The sequence below is a fragment of the Anguilla anguilla genome, chromosome 7 (assembly GCF_013347855.1).
Source record: "Anguilla anguilla isolate fAngAng1 chromosome 7, fAngAng1.pri, whole genome shotgun sequence".
NCBI lineage: Eukaryota > Metazoa > Chordata > Actinopteri > Anguilliformes > Anguillidae > Anguilla > Anguilla anguilla.
The window spans coordinates 36,602,341-36,619,734 of record NC_049207.1 but is presented as its reverse complement, the minus strand read 5'-3'; the positions used below and the strand labels follow the sequence as shown (position 1 = coordinate 36,619,734).

Sequence of the window (17,394 nt, the reverse complement as noted above, 5' to 3'; positions counted from 1 at the left end):
ATGTGTGTCCATTTGCACATGTGTGTGCCATAAATTATGTCCATAAATTGTTTTTTTCGGCCCCCATATGGAAAAAAGTAAAAATATAAAAGAAAACCGATCCAAAACCAAGAAATATATTTCACTATATATTATAATAAATTTATTTACAATGCACCCTCCATATGATTGTAGCCTAAGGTGCATACATTAAAATAAATAAATAATGGAAATATGTTAAAAATACATTTAAATTTAAAAGAAGGAAAGTTCAAAACAATGGCATGTCCTCGAAATCCGACTCATTTTTAAATAATAAGAATAAAAATAAATAAGAAATGAATGTCTGTGATTTTTCCCACATTCTCCATATATCACACCATACTGGACAAAGAAAACGAAATGAGACACATAGAACTTCTGCAGGAACACATTGACAACCAGATCAGCAGGATGTGCATCATGTCCATGGTTTGAAACACAGCCAACCAGCACGACGACACCACACCGCAAGGCTAAAAGAAACACTACCACAATTCCTCTATCGATGGGAAGATCTCGAGGCAACAAATGAAACAGAGGTGAGTGTCCTGTCCTCCATTCATTCTTAACTCATTACTTGATGTGCGACACAAAGAATTAAAGGACATGCAAACGAGTCTGGAGTTTAGCCACAGGCAAATCAAGGGCCTCATGAAAAGATAACAGTGAGTGAAAATGCCAAACAAACCCAACTGGAGAATATGATGAAGGGTAATGAAATGCAAAGAGAAAATGTTCTGGATGTGCAGGTCTGCAACGTGTGATAGTGTAAGTCACTTTGATGAATCAGGGAAGATAATTAAAGACTTCTTTCAAAATGCACTCAAACTACTTCCTAACACACAACCTAATGTACAACTACATCACTTTATAAAAACTATTGAAATTTGAAAATACCTAGTTACCTTTCATAGAACACCTTGATAAATAATCCATACCTCTGTCATTTGTCAACCCAGTGACGATTTGTAATTAGTTAAGAGGCGTCATTGTTTCTTGGTCTATTTTTGTTTGTGCAAATTAATATGTCCATGTGTATGTCTGCCCCTCGGTGTTGAAATAGATATTGCTGCTGTTGTGTTGACTTTGTTGATTCTGTTGATTCACAGTTGATTCTGATCAGGGGTTAAATTGGGATTTGGGAGGTGGGTGGACCCTGAGATCCGGTGGGAGGTGTGTGAAAAAAGGTACAAACCATTGAATGTCTCAGCTCAAAATAGTAGTATCTTTAATGTATTGTGTACATAATTGTAATTAAGGAAAATAATGTTTTAAAAAGAATGTATACTATTGATGCAAGCTTTTACATGAAATATTTCAAGTTTATTGAGTATCATTAATGCTGAGAATTTTTTTACCCACAAAAATAATAGGTCATCCTCCTCTTTTGTCCTCCCTTTCTTCCTCCTTTATCCATCTTTCTTAAACTGTCGAATTGAAACAAAATAAAACCAGTGACTGGTGAGCTGGAAATTGATGATTTTGATGTGATGTGCAAAACTTTCCTTTGAACTAATCATTGATCTCAAACTGTTTTAATTAATTTTCAGTGATTAACAAGCATGCAAACGATCTGACTGAGCAATTGGAAAGGGACACACAGCTTCTTCGCATTGTGTTAGGGAGATTAAATGATACATGTGATTTAGAAAAATCTGTTTTAATCACTAAGCAGTGGCGGAATCTTCCCCTGATTTTCCTTGAGTATCAATGCAATCAATCCGTAAAATAGGCTACTTGCAATACTATCATATATAGCCAGCTCTCCCCAAACAGGAAGTTTTAGCGAGTAGCCTAGGCCTTATAGCCTACATTTATTTTCATTTGCAGTACGAAATTGTGCACATTTTTAATCAACATTATTTGTGTATACATGCACTTCTTTCTCCGCACTCGAATTCATGGCAAATATCTGCAATGCGTAGACTGGAAACAAAATTGCAGTGCAGGTTTGGTTTTTGCTGGTTATTCTGAAAGTTAACACGGTAGATAACAGACTGGTGTATCTTGTCTGTTAAGTGTAGACTACTTGGTGATTAAAACGGATTTTTAACGGATAAATTGAATTTATGATTTAATCCCCCTAACACGGTGTTAGGCTACTTGCCATTTGCCATTTGATTAGTCCGATCATTGGCACGCTTGATAATAAAGGAAAAATTACTACTGAAAACAGGTTGAGATCAATGATTAGTTTAAAGGAAAGTTTTGCGCACCACCAATTTTCAGCTCACCAGTCGCGTTATGTATGTGGGAAATATTCAATCCTAGCTTAGCTGCTGACCAGCAACCTGCTGATTCTGCTCAAGCAATCAAAGTTGCTGTTAATAATAGCCGGCATTCGTGGGGGCTGTTTATTAATCTCTCTTTAAAATGTTGCATAGATGAAATTACAAGTTAATGAAATTACCTACTGCGTCCACTTCCAAACAATCAAGACAATCAACGATATTTTTCTTTCTGTGCCTGTCTATATAAACGACTTCCTCCTGAGTTTTTTTTTTCTTTTTTTTGATTGGTTGAGCGAGTAACTGGCTAGAGGGAACACATGGACTGGAGCATACAAAAAATGGACTGGATTGTCATAGTTATTTGTAAAACTGCCGGTAAAAATTATTTATTTAGTTGGGTGGACGCCGCCCATGCGCTCCACCCCCTATTTAACCCCTGATTCTGATACAGATATCTGAATAGGATGTCTGTAAAATGTATTCGTTGGCAGGTGTGTTTAATCATGCACAGTTTCCATTTTGCTTCGCATGATTGGTGATTTTGCTGTAAATGGTTACATGTAGAAATGTGGGTCGGTCTCAAATAGGCTGATGATTCACAGTGTGGAGTAGCATGCAGGGGCAGTTTTAGTGATTTGGAGGCCCCAGGCAAAGACCAATGTGAGGCCCTTCTCCATTTTGCTTAATGCAATCATAGCTAGTGAACAAAAACTATTTGGAGGCAGCTCTTTTCAGTTAACAAAGCCACAGAACTAAAGGACAGACCCAAATGAGAATTATAACTGAAGAACATCAAATGACCTTCAGTCAGTTAGAAGAAGACAATACGGCAAGAAAAAGATTGTAAGTACATAATCTTTAATTCTTTCAAGACAAAAGTATAGAACATGCTTTTTGATAAGGCATTTGAACATCCACTATTCTCTAGGGGTAAAAGTCCCGGTCTGAACGGGTGTCTGGTTTGTGGTGGGCTGCTGCTGTCTATCGGTGTCGCCTCTGACATTTTTCTCCCACACTGTAGCTGGTTCACCGCAACCAGCAGAGGCAGTAACGCTAGAAGTTGTAGTAGGTGCGGTGGGTGCACAACAGGCTGAGGCAGCAGTAAGGCTGCTAACGTTAGCTAGCTCAGATTCTTCAACTAACGTTACACCAGCTAGAGTGAGAGCACCTATTATCAACCAACTTCGTTCGACAGACAGGAAAACGTAAACTGATTTGCATCTATATGTGAAAAAATAGGTGAAATATCGGTAACAACCTGTACCTAGTTATGTAGGAAAAATGTCCTCGTTATCCTCCAGTAGTTATTTTTTTAAAGTACTTTCGCTATTTTTTTTATGTGCCGGCAAATAACTCAGAGGTGGTCCAGCACTAGATTTTGGTTGCTAAGAGGACATGTATTGGATTTAATGGGTCGCGATGAGATAATTCCGAGCGTGTTGCTTGTCTTAAAGTTGATATAGTAAATATGGCTGTATTACTATATCAAAATCTAACTAAATATATATGAAGTTGGTTTTTTACATTTACACAATTTATTATGTGCATTTTTTACAGAACTTACATTTAAATAGGTAACAATGTCCAGTTTGCTCTCATAAATACGAAGTAAATACACTATGGTTAGGGTGGTCGATAATAGGTGCTCTCATTCTACTTGTTGCTCCTCCGTCGTGGAGTCTCTGGCTGTTTTATTAAAGAATTTTGTCAGTTTAGGCAAACTTTCCTTAAACTGGGCATCTTCCTTCTTCCTCTTTCTCTTCTCAAATCCACTTTGAAAATGCTTTATGGTAACAAAGATTGTGACTCTCTGTCTCTGATGGCAACTCAAATTTCTACGCCATTGATTAAGTGCTTTATGCAGGAAGGTCAAGGTGGAATAGTCCATTAAATGTGAAATGTGGGTGATAATAAATATTGGCAAATATAGATATTTAATTGGATAGGCCCACATTTACATGTAGACAGATGTATTTTTATCTATTACAGATTATCATTCGGTTGGAGTGACAACAAAAAAAAAAAAAAGGAAACAAATTCACGAGGCCCCTTCGGCGGACGAGGCCCCAAGCAATTGCCTACCTATGGTAGTGTGCATTTCTCAGCCCCTTTACAAATGCCCAATGGTGGCTGAGACCACAGCAATCCCTATTTCTAGACTGCCTTCCCATTTGGACCTGCAATAGTCTGAAGCCTCCTGACAGTGGCCCACCGATGTACGTAACTCTGTGCTTCAGCCCCCCCCCCCACACCCCCCTTTACAAATGCCCAATGGTGGCTGAGACCACAGCAATCCCTATTTCCAGACTGCCTTCCCATTTGGACCTGCAATAGCCTCAATCCTCATGACAGTGGCCCACCAATGTACGTAACTCTGTGCTTCAGTCCCCCCGGCACCCCCGTTGGGGTGTCAGATTCTCTCCTTTGCTACTTAGGCAAGAAGGATGACAAGAACCATCAGACCCTGAGCAGTAATTGGGAAACATGTCCATCCTGCTCTATTAACTCCCCCACAGAGTGGTATTGTGAGGACATTGGCAGGGAAGTACAGGCTTTGCCCAGCCAAAAGATGCCTGGGGAGCGGTCTAATGAGCTGGGGTGAGATTAGGGCACTGGGCCTTGAGCATGGGTTTCTGCCAGAGAAAGTTCTCTAAAGAGCGCCAACAACTCCATGTAAATATTTGGAAAGGTCTGTTAAGCATGGCACTTTAACACCCAGCCCACAGGGGGCTTCTCTCATCCATATCATAAGAAGGGCAACTGCCAATGGTCACTTTAATTTCTATTATATTTCTATTCTGTGCATGATGTATAATTTGGTAAAGGTTATGTGGTTTTAGAGATGGTTTGGTTGTCAGAGAGGGGAGGCAATCTTGTGAGATTGTTGCTTAGAAGGAAGGAAAGAAGGTGTGCTGGATTGCTCGTCTTCAGTCATACTGACATCATTGGGCCTAAGTTATGATTTAGCTACAATTTGCTACTGAGGCACTGACATTATATTGTTTATGCATAATTTATTACGTTTTCTTTTTGTTTTGTTTTTTTTTTGTTTTTTTACAAATCAGTAATTAAGTTTTCTATGTTGTTAGTTTATGTTAGGTTTCATTTATGTCTTTGGATGGATTATAATTAGGCATTGTCAGATGCTAGTTTTTAGAATATGACACAAAGAAGGGACAGTATGCTCCAAAACAGGTTATTATGTATATGGTCTATACAATTTCACAGACTTTCAAATAAATTATTTAGGCAATTAAGACATGCTAAGGCTTTTACAGTATCTATGCACACACATTTGGTTTATTATGCTCTCTTCTCTCATGGAAGGTTTTATTACCTCTCTGAAAAAACACAGGAACACAGAAAATAGTTGGGAAAAGCTATTTAGCTTCCACTATAGCCACACTGTATCACAAGGCCATTATTTCCTTATGGATTGTGATTTGGATTAAGTTAGAATGCTCAATATTCAACATCCAATTGAAGCAACTCAAATTTCAATTTAGTTAATGGTTGTTCAGACCAGCAATATTAGTATTTACATTCTGATGCAATAGCCAGAAGAGAGCGGTGGTCCATGTTATAGTATGACTTGCTTTGTTGTAAAGTATAGTATAGTGATATTCTTTGCCTGAAAATGGGAATTCTGGGTGGATTTAACTGGGAAGAACCATAGCTTCCTGAGTGAATATTAAGACATGAGAAGAAGTCTGTTTGCATGAAAACAGCATTCATACAAAGCAACATAAAAAAAGTCACTAGTCCCTGGGCCTTGAAGCATTGCGGTTTAGTAGTTCAGGACATAATAATTGTAGTCCCAGGCATTGAGACTATTGACTGTCCAATCCTGCTGTATAAACATGAAAAAATTCCTATCAGTAATTCAAAGATTATACTCCTAGATGGCATGTCCAGCTAAAGCAATTTGTCCTTTGTACACAAAGTATATAATATGTGGTACTGACCATGAGTTTAATGACTGCACAGTTCACTGTGAGCTGTAAAGCAGAAAGAAGGAGAGACTGGATGCATGTGCTTTAGAGGACACGAGCACTAGTCTACACTCTCCAGAATCGACAGAGGACATTGCAGTAAAAGAGAAGCCCTAAAAATTACATTTTTATATACTTTAACACGGTTACTATTGCCTTCACCAGAAGTGTTTTATTACCTCCATAAAATGCTTCTGGGCCTAATATACAAAGTGGGTGTGTCTCAGGAGAATCCATCAATCCGTGACACTTTTGACCAGAAGCAATCCAGAGCACTCCGGTCCATTCTTGACTATACTGTTTTTCAATTTCTGGTGTCGATGAAGGGGCTGGAAGCTAGGGTGCTGACAGCATTTTCTTGTCTGGTAGCATCTGATGATGTGCTCTCAAAAAATGCTTGTGAATGAACAGCCCATATATGGAAGTGTAAGTACATTTTATTACAGCACAGGACACTAACAGGCTTGATGCAGTATTTGAAGTGGAAAAAATAAGTGGAGGAAGTAGAGTGACCAGTTGAGAATGGAACAAAATCCTGATAACCATGTGATGGGGAGACTGCAATTGTGGAGGGAGGGTTGGTTTGGTGGTTGGTGAAGGAGATACTGTGATTGTGAAACGGGGGGAGGGCGTACATACAGCTAATGAGAAGTAACAGAACAGTAGAAAGAAGTAGCGAAATACAAAAAATAAAAATAAAGTGCCGCTACTCATATGAGCAAAACGTAGTTCTGGCATGCTGGTCCATTCCAGCCCTCTTCAAGCACTGGTTTGAAAACAAGTGGCACTCGATCACATAATCACGTCAAACTCCGGGCCTAGGCAAGCATGGGGTTTATTCACTCCCCCATCTCACTCCTGCTGTTGAGCTTTAATTTATGGTGTTAAAATTGCCCTTTAGCAAGCATTTATTTCTGAAAAGCAAGTCTCCTTCTTGCAGACATTCCCTTTGTTTCTGCAATACCCTGCCTTTACTCTTGCTTTTCTCATCATGCCTCTTTAAGCTGCAGGAAATGAAATTACCTACAATTACCAAGTCCTTGAAGACCACTCACATCCCTGTATCAGCTAATGAGCCAGAGACATGCGCAGCAAAATGGAAAGACAAACTGAAGAAAATGAATTGGGTGAAAAAGATTGAATTCCCAAAAGCTTGGGTAAGTACCCTGTTGTCTGAGCAGATATTTTTGTGTAGTTTTCTGGTGTCCTATCAACATTCTCATCTTAAAACGAAGAATAAAGGAGAGACTCCTTGGGCCTTGTACAATTGTGGCTTCTGTCTCCTGGGTTGGTTTATCAGCTGTTTGGGACTTAACTGGTTTCCTGACGTGAATCAGGGAAAAGACCTGAGCTGGCAGCTGCTCTGCATAGAAGGGGATGAGAGCAATTTGGTATGGCATTTTAGAAGCAGTTTCAGAAAAGATGAGCAGAAGCAGCCTCTATCAGCATCATTATCACTCCCTCGTTTTTTTATAATTTGGAAAGAGTGACCTGGATCAAGAAAATTAGCATATTTCACCTTGTTTGGCCTGTTGGAGCACAACTGAAGCACTTTGATGATCAAGAAAACTCCATCCTAAATATCCTTTAAAAAAGTGCAATTTTTTTGCATTGTGTGCCTTGTGTTTTTATATGCACATATTTATGACACGCTTCTGCTTGAACTGAGAAAAATATGACAAGGTTTTCACATGACAATAGTGTTATGTTTGACCATTACTGCGATGGAGCTCAAAGACTCTTCTCTTTTCAGCAGGACACTGTGCCTGTCAAACTCTGAAAGTGAGCACATTAGCAAAAACACTGCTTTGGTTCATTCCTTGTCAGTTAAGCATGCGCCCTGCACAATAACACATTGACATTGGTCTTTTATGTAGCTAATTGCTACATTTTATAATGGATAGACCCATGTTCCTCAAAACCACAAAGCAGCACTGAATTAAAACCATTATCTTGTGGCACAGAAGAATATATGTCCAATTACCATTTAACGCTCCAAAGTTCAAGCAGCCAACTTCACATGCTAAACACTATGAAAACACACAGTGAGACTATGAATATGGCAGTGTCTTTCTTTCTTTAATCTATGATGACTGCCTTGTCATGCCAGGATATGCCTGTATAATAATAATGGATTTTTCTATTGTTTAAATTTTAAAGATTGTCATGTCAATATTCTGCAGAACTGGTACCTGTTATTAGGGAGGTTGATTTTGGTTTGTGATGTGGCTTGTTAAATGTTTGTTGTTTTCCCTTGATCAAGGGGTTATTTGGACGACTGATTTGTACCTCATTGTGGCAAATTTGTTTTGAAATTTGAAATTGCTCTTAGCCCATAAGACATGGCACTTAGAATTCTCCAACCAAGGACTTGAGGGCTTAAGGGCAACTTGAGTACCACTGATAGAGATACAGTATGATATTTTGATTAACTGGTTGATTGGTTGATTAGCTGTCGGCAGACCCCCTATGTTGTTGTTATAGATATGAGATATTGTGTTTTTGATTGATTTAATGAGAGATGATTTGATTGGTGTGTCGATTGATTGATTCGTTGTGGGCACTCAAACACAGGTTATAGGTGATTTGAGAGATTGATTGATTTACCGTTTGATTGATTTAATGAGAGATGATTTGATTGGTGTGTTGATTGATTGATTGATTTATTGATTAGTTGCGGGCACTCACTCAGACACAGATTATTGGTGAAGTAGCTCAGGAACTCTGCACACTGCTCTCTCTGGTTCCCGCTGGCAGAGCAGGTGCACCGTGGTGACACACTGGAGGTGGCATTGTCCACATAGTTGGGGGTAATGGTGCTGCCTGCAGAGATAAAGCACTGAGAGATCTCCTGTATTTTACATGTCCCCACATGGATACACCCCACTCCTTTGCATCCCAACATCCCCTCTTTAAAATATGGAGGGTATCCCAATACACACACACACACACACACACACACACACCTACTTAATCCAGCACCACTCCACAATTAGCCCTCAGGGTTCCTTTTTCAGCAGTTATACATTAAGCCATACATTAAAACACCAAGCAAAGCTAGAATGCTTCTTCAGGCCAGAATTAAGGACTGGGGGGGGGGATTAAGGCACTCTCTACTCTCTAAGCTGGCACTAGGCACATGCAGGGATGTTTCAGACAGCGCCCTGTCATTGGCTTTTCAGCTGGCTGCTTCACATCAGTGGGATATTACGCACAGCTCAGAACACAGATCTCTAAAAACAATAGCCATTAATGAGACTCCTGCAGGGCAAATTCCAGTGGTCTATGAAAAACCCCCACCTCTTTTCCTCTCACACTTTCACCTCTCAGCTCACTTTTCTCTCAAACTTTTTTTCTGTTTCATGCCCTTTTCTCAAATTTAAAAGTGCTTATTGACATAAAGTACGTTTGCAAATATTGTCAAAGCATGCAGCAATACATTTACAGATTAACCCTCGCTCCCTCATTACATTATGATCTCTAATGGTCCTCTGGCACGTCTCTTTCCCAATCTCTCTTATCTGTTTTTATTTCTCTGTTTTGAGTTGCTTTCCCTCATATTTGCATCACTGGCATATAAATGGTACCATTACTAAATCACATGATTTAAGAAATAATTAATACAGAACCCATGATAATGAATAAATATGATCTAGAAAATTCATTAACATTAGCAACAATAATAATCTGAATGACAAAACACTGGTAAATAATAATATTGATCATTTAACACATTATAATTATATTCTGAAGTACTGTATTTACGTCAATACGATTTTCCAATTTTCCCTCAGGCTAAGACAAGAACAGGTGGTGCTGCTGTCTGTCAGAAAATGTATAAAAAATATAAAAATATTTTTATTTCTATTTTAAGTTTATCCCTTTCTGCCTCTCTCTTCTATCTCTGCACATTCAATTCTCTTTGACTTATGATTATTTCACTTCAAGGCATTTTGTAAAATATTTGATTTAATGTGTACTTTTTCTGTTAAAGAGAAGGGCTGTACTGATTGCAGTTACATGTCTATATTCTGCAATGTATATGTATAGTGCTCATTTGAATTTGTCATATTAAATCTAATCCAGTCTACTGTCTCACTGCTCTATCAACTAATTATTATCTCATCATTCATTTTGCTGTCCCTCCATACCCATACCTGTTCCTGTCCCTCCATACCCATACCCCCCCCCCTCTCTCTCTCTCTCTCTCTCTCTCACTCACTCACCAATCATGCCAGTGTACGCCAGAAGGCAGGCCCTGTAGTTCCCCTGCATGCAGCCGCTGTCTGACTGCTCTGATGGCTGGCAGTCATACTGGAACTGAGCCCAGCGGGACCTGCAGGAGCAATAACGCATCATCAATCACTTAGCACAGGCCCAATCAGCAACTGCCAGACACCATGCCGCCACCAGCATTCATCTCACCATCTGGGACCCCAGGCCGGGCCCTCAGGTTGGAGCCTCTCAGGGGTGCTTTCACTTGGCTGCACCCGCCTACCTGCCCTTTAACCCCCACTCACCCCACTCACCCAAATAGATTTGTCTCCAATTGCCCAGACACCAAATCTACATTTTCCCCTCAGATCAATAGCTCTGAGGAATGGGCCAGTCATTTCAGTGACACTTTGAAGTAGAGGCAGTTAAAAACACTGTGGGGTATGTCAATGAAAGCAACTCCATTTCTTAGAGACCTCTAGTGTGTCCAGCAGCTGAATATCATTTGGTAACTGATGAAGGAAGGGAAGGGACTCAAAATATATATCTTCTCTCTTTCTGGCAAACGTGTGAGACATACTGTATGTGCCTATTTCATTGAACGCAACCAAAAATGCTATTAATCAAAATGGTGAATGTCTCCACTGCATAGAAAGTTATTCTCCTGCATACAAAGAGAGAAAAAAAACCTCATGTGAATGCCAGCCACCTCGCTATTAGCCCTTTCATGACAGGGGCCATCCAGGGAAGGATTTTGCTTTTCACTGTCTCAATGACAGCAGCCGCAAGGACAGACAGATAAGAATGCAGTGATCGCTGTAGAATAGATCTCAGCCCGCACAACGACCTTGTGGCCATTCAGTCCTCTCATAACTTTAGTCATCTAGGGCTTAAAACATGGCCGAATTTGAAACATTGAAAGAGTTCCTGCAAAGTTGCAGTAATGTGATAATAACTTTTAACAGCAAAAAACATGGAGTAGACTTTGAGGTCTCACGCAGCTCTGTCAGCAAAGACACTTGCCACAAGCCAGCTGTATTGTCATGAGCCAATACCGAGTGCCATAACTTAAGATATATTGCACTACAACAGCTGAGTGTAGCCATATAGTGTACTATGCTGGGGCACAGCAGAGGTGTAGGGATGATAACAGCACTACCCCTTAACTGCCAGCCTTACTGCCACTCAAGTAGCTGTGCCCTCTAACTCCTTTCAAAGCTCTGTAAAAATCCCAGCTGTGATGAATTACTGGTCAATAGGGGAAAGGAAAGTAGGAAGTCCCCCAGGCAGTACATAAATTAAACTTGTCCAGAAAAGCCCAGCTTCCCAGGACTGTGGCTGCAACAGGGAAAAATCACAAGGCTCTGCGTTATATCCAATATTCAATGCCCATAATCACAGGGAAAGCAAAATCTGGTCAGGTATTACATATAAATGCACTTGGCACGGATCAGTATGATTACAATTCCAAAACATTAGTGTTAACACGTGATATTCAAAAACCATTTCAACACACAGAGAAAAAGCCCCAAACGAGCGCAAAATATCAGCACAAAATATATTAATCTGTTAAAGTTCAAAATTATACAGTTAAGGATAATTGGTAGACCTTGAGTGTGTAATATAGAGATACATTGTTTTAAAACGGATAAAATGTCGCATTTTTGTAGTAGCTAAAGTAAAATGGGAGGAGTGGAGGGAGACCTGCACACGTAGTCAGCCTTGCAGGTACGCAGCTGGGTAAGGCAGTTGGGCTTTTCCTTGGTCTCGTACGAGCAGCTGGGGACGATGGTCTGGCGGCGGCGCTCGGCGCAGGCGGTGTCCGTGCAGGGGCAGAAGAGCAGCTCGTGGGTATACTCCGCCGGCACGCGGTCGAAGAACTTGCGCAGCGCCTTGTTGCACTTGGGCACGTTGCATGGCGCAGACTTGCCGGACGGCTTGATGCAGGCTGACACGTATTCCGTCCTCAGCTTCTGGCACGTCTCGTCCACATTGCAGGCCTTCGCCGCATCCAGGCAGCGGTTAACCGTCGTCATGCCAACCTCGGACCCTGGAGCAAAGTGATAAAAGAAAAGGCGGGAGATGTGGAAAAGTAGCTTCAAAAATTGTCAGTAAGCTAAACTCGCCAAACCACAAGTATGTCAAAGGTGGTCAGTGAAGCTAATGAGATGCATAATTTCTCCTCCAAAATATAAGCCTGACCTGGAGCCCCAACAAGTTAAGCTAATTAATATAACCTAACATGAAGTCTGCTAAAATTATAATAGTGAGCATTTTACCTCAGAGGCTTCACAGCTCAGTGTTCTCTAAAAAATACTAGCCACCGAGACCCCTCTCTGTACACACACACACACACACACACATATCCCTGTACACACACACACACACACATCCTTGTACACACACACACACACACACACACACACATACTTTCATTATTTCAGATTTTGCTGATAATTTCCAGGTTCAGCTCTCCGACTCTGTGGGAGGCCCACACCCCACTCCCTTGCCAGCATAGATTTCATTTTTTTGCAGCTTGCATGTTCTCGCAACATTATTTTGGTAACTCTGAGAGCTTCTTTACTCCCAGCAGGGTACCTGATCAATAACGCAATGGAGGCCTTGACCTGCATTGCTGTACAGAACCATTGGGATTCCAGATTTTTAAAATTTTGTGCCCAGTGTCGGGCCAATCTTGTCCAATCCCACTCTAATTTGGAATGCCCTGTTATTTGCAACCACACCACTGCCGATTTGGGAGAGTGTAGACATCAGTGGTTCTCCTCTGAAACATGTGGCCAGTTTCTTATTTTCACAACACAGATTACAGCCAAGCTCACATAGATTGGAGTCAGAGGAAGACCTTTTATATGGGGCTTGACATGTAGCCCATGGGTGCCTAATTAACCAGGATGGGTCGCTAAAGAGTGATGAAATGCAAACCTATAACTGACTGTACTCTCCCATATCCTTGGACGATGCCTATAGATTGTTACAGCTTGTAGTACCAAAATCCGGGAGTAAGTTCGCTTTTTTTAGCCATGGTTTCATCAGATTTCCAATGCATTTTTCCCATTGGGATTTCGTTTTTTGTTGAATGTAAGGTCTGTGGTAAATGTAAGTCTAAGAGAGCTCCATGTTTTGTTCTATTAGATAAATTACACCCATTAATATCACCACCATGGATTTTGAAGCTTTTAAAAAGTTATTTGCTATATTGAAACTACAACAATGGTCGCTTTCTGGCAACTGCCACTCAAGTTTCCATACTGGCCCGCCTGCACGTGACAACTGTTGTGGTTTCAATATAGCAACTTGTTAGCAACTTACTTTTTTAAAGCACATAACGGCTTCTAAATTTACAGTTGAGATATTAATGGGTGTAATTTATCTCGTAGAACAAAACATAAAACACTTTTCGACATACCTTATGTCATGGTTCTGTCTTTCTGTTTCTCTTTTTCCTTTTTTGGGCCGCCAGATGGCGGTAGTTTTGTTCCTTTTACCTGTTTAATTGTTTTATTGGTTCCAATTATTCTATTATTGTTTTTCAGTTGTGTCTAGTTATCCCTTCCCTCTGTGGTCTGATTGTGCATTGTGCCCTCCTGTGTCTCGTTAGGGTCTTGTCTATTTAAGTCTTCTTCTTCCCTGACTCGGGTGCTGGTTCCTTGTGTTTTCGCTTGTGTTTCCATGTGTGTTTTGCCTGAGAGTTTGCCCGTGTTTCCCCGTGCCTGTTTTTGTCAACCTGTTTCTGCCCTGCCCGTTTAGCTTCTTGTGATTTTTTTGGGATTTTCTGTTTTCTGTTTTTGAGTTTTTATAATTCAAATCTGTGAATTTCCGTTTTGGAGTTCTTGGGGTTTTTTTTACTCTGCATTTGGGTCCATTCCCTCGCCAATCCGTGACAGAAGGAACCAGGGTTTTTTTTTTTTTTTTTTTTTTAGCATGCCACCGGTCTGGAGCAAGCCGGTGGTCGCTGGGGGGGCCTCTGGGTTCGGCCCTGCCGTGGAACAGATCCCCTCATCCGAGCTGGAGGCAGGGCAAAGGCTGGTGGGCATACTCCAGGGGTCGCGTACTTCGACGGAATACGCAACCAAGTTTTGTGCTATCACTAAGTGGATGGCGCCAGGAGGACCTGTGCATGTTTTTCCAGCATGGGCTGAGGGACGCCCTTCAGGGTGGGCTAATCTCCTTCAGGCTGGACCAATCCTCGGACCTCGAGGCCCTCATGGTGTCGGCCCTCTGCTTGGAGACTTGTACCCAGGAGCATACAGAGAAGCCTCCTGCACCGCCCCGAGCCCCGGAGAAGCCTCCTGCACCGCCCCGAGCCCCGGAGAGGCCTCCTGCACCGCCCCGAGCCCCGGAGAGGCCTCCTGCACCGCCCCGAGCCCCGGAGAGGCCTCCTGCTTCGCCCCGAGCCCCGGAGAGGCCTCCTGCTCGGCCCGCCGTCCAGGAGAGGCCGCCTGCTCGGCCCGCCGTCCCGCAGGGGCCTGTCGGCCAATCCGTTTACCCGTCTGTCTGCCTGCCTGTCTGTAAGTCAGTCGGCTTGTTTTGTCCTGTCTGCCCATCTGTCAGTCCTTGTGCCTGTTTCTGGGTTCTCCCCTTACCTTCCATGTCTGCCTGTCCCTTTGTGTGTCGATTAGTCTTGCGGTGTCTCCCTGCGTGCTTGTCTCTCAGTCTGTCATTTTGTTAGGTCTGATTGTGCATTGTGCTCATTGTGCGGGTGCTGGTTCCTTGTGTTTTTCGCTTGTGTTTCCATGTGCGTTTTGCCTGAGAGTTTGCCCGTGTTTCCCCGTGCCTGTTTTTGTCCACCTGTTTCTGCCCTGCTCGTTTAGCTTGTGATTTTTTTTTGGATTTTCTGTTTTCTGTTTTTGAGTTTTTATAATTCAAATCTGTGAATTTCCGTTTTGGAGTTCTTCGGGTTTTTTTACTCTGCATTTGGGTCCATTCCCTCGCCAATCCGTGACACCTTAACCACAGATCTTATTTTCGACAGAAAAGGAAATGCCTATGGGAAAAATGAATTGGACATTTGCAGAGGGAACCCATGGCGGAAGTAACACCAGAGTTGTCCTACAAAAATATGTAATCACTAACACTGTCACCATGTGGAGCTACCGGCCACAGCCAGCACTGGAATGATTCGGATTCAATCCATGATTGCAAGGCTCATCCATGCACAACAGTGTAGTGCCTTAACCAATGGAGACACCCAACGGCCCTTGTTTATTATTTTAATCACTATATTTTCATAACATAGTGGGTCATTTTCCATATTTACCATATATGAAAAATATGATTTTGGAAATCCAGCAGCATTAGTGAAGAATTGTATTAGAATAAAATTATGCACTCTCACAGCTGTTTATCTTGCAGCAATCTTTCATGATCTAAAATTCCTCTTCCTGTTTTATTCATAATTAAAGTACACATTTATTTTTCCTTTAAAATCTTAAATCCAATTGGATATGCAATTTCAGCTTTGTTGGCAGTCATTCAAATTCGAACTGTTTGGCATGCTTCTCATTTGCCAGAGTGAGTCACATCCACACAGCACATAAAGTCTAAAAAGCAAATAGCATTTTATAGGTGTGGCAGAGTCGTATAATTGTAAGGGACCTGCACTTGAATACCAAAGGTTGCAGGTTGGTATTTATTATAAGGTCCTATGTAGAATATATAAAACATTTAACATTGCGTGAGTCATCTGCTAAATGCAATGTAATGTAATGCTTGCTGGTTCACACAAAGAGAAGACTGACAAAAAGTCCCAGAATGTGAAATCTGCAGATGTGGTAACCCATTATTCTTGAATGCACTGACACAGATGTAATTGCATTGAGACAGAAGTCAAAACTTATCATATTCATGTCTTGGAATCACCCAAAGCATTTTTAAAAAATCAGAATCCCTTTAAAACTAGGATGGGGGTGAATGCTTTTGCCTTTATGTGCACATTATTGAGGATTACAGGAGAATGTTCAAAGCCAATTGCAAAGAGCCGAAAGCAAGCATCCATCATGCCTTTGTTTTGACAGCTGGACGCCCAAAGCAGTCTGCAATGTTTGCTTGACCTCTGACCCCCTTTTTATTCTAAAAACACCCCATCACATTAAAGAGGATTTAGTATAGGGAAACACTCCTACTGAAAATAATTAAGGGAAAATATAAAAACAAGTCCCATATTATAAACATTCTTAATATTTTTTAGCATTGCCCGGTCCCAATACACACAAGCTAATTAGGTAACAATTCATGGACTGTGATCGGTTTATAATTTGACTGGGCAAAGCTTAACAATAAATTCCCTGAGATGGACACATGCACCAACAATCAATGTTGCTTCTGAGTGACTAAGCAACTGATTGTAGCTTGTTCATCAGTTTATAGGCTTCTGTTCAATCATTTATGTTAAGCTTTGTCCTGTAAAACAGAGAATTCTAGATTATCTACACACATCCCTGATTCTGCATATAAAGCTTTCATATTTATTTTCTAAATAATTTGTACTTCTGTTCCTCCAAATTAAGCAGCTCTTTTCCCTATATTAATGATTCAGTAACTACACAGTAAATGGTAATACTACTTTTTGAAGAAGTATTTATGACGATAAGAGTCATCTTATTAAATTTAGTAGTGAAATTACAAGCAAATTTACACCCAATGTCAAAGCCGCTGATTACAAGGGGTTGACTATACAATATATTGGCAGCTGTACAGGGCAGCAGTGTGAAGCTATAATGACAATAAGCAACAACTACGTTTTTTTTGCAAGTTAGTAAGCTACCACTGTTGACCAGACCATTCCGGCTTCATTTAAAATACAGCCAAAACCATAGAAACAAACAGAAAATGAACAGAACTCATGGTATTATGAGTAACCTACTGAAGTAAAACACAGATGTCTGATTGTTTTTCATTTCAGTCCACGGGTGGCA

At 41.0% G+C, this 17,394-nt stretch overlaps 1 protein-coding gene across 1 annotated transcript in view; it reads right to left on the bottom strand.

The window, feature by feature from the left end:
- The window catches only part of gfra4b (GDNF family receptor alpha 4b), a 188,467-nt gene that overhangs the window by 4,690 nt on the left and 166,383 nt on the right, over positions 1-17,394 (bottom strand). The window contains exons 4-6 of the mRNA XM_035424732.1: positions 12,164-12,509; positions 10,471-10,580; positions 8,933-9,067 (exon numbers count right to left, since the gene is read on the bottom strand). Coding sequence (XP_035280623.1) covers positions 8,933-9,067; positions 10,471-10,580; positions 12,164-12,509 — 591 coding nt within the window. The remainder of the gene's footprint in view (positions 1-8,932; positions 9,068-10,470; positions 10,581-12,163; positions 12,510-17,394) is intronic.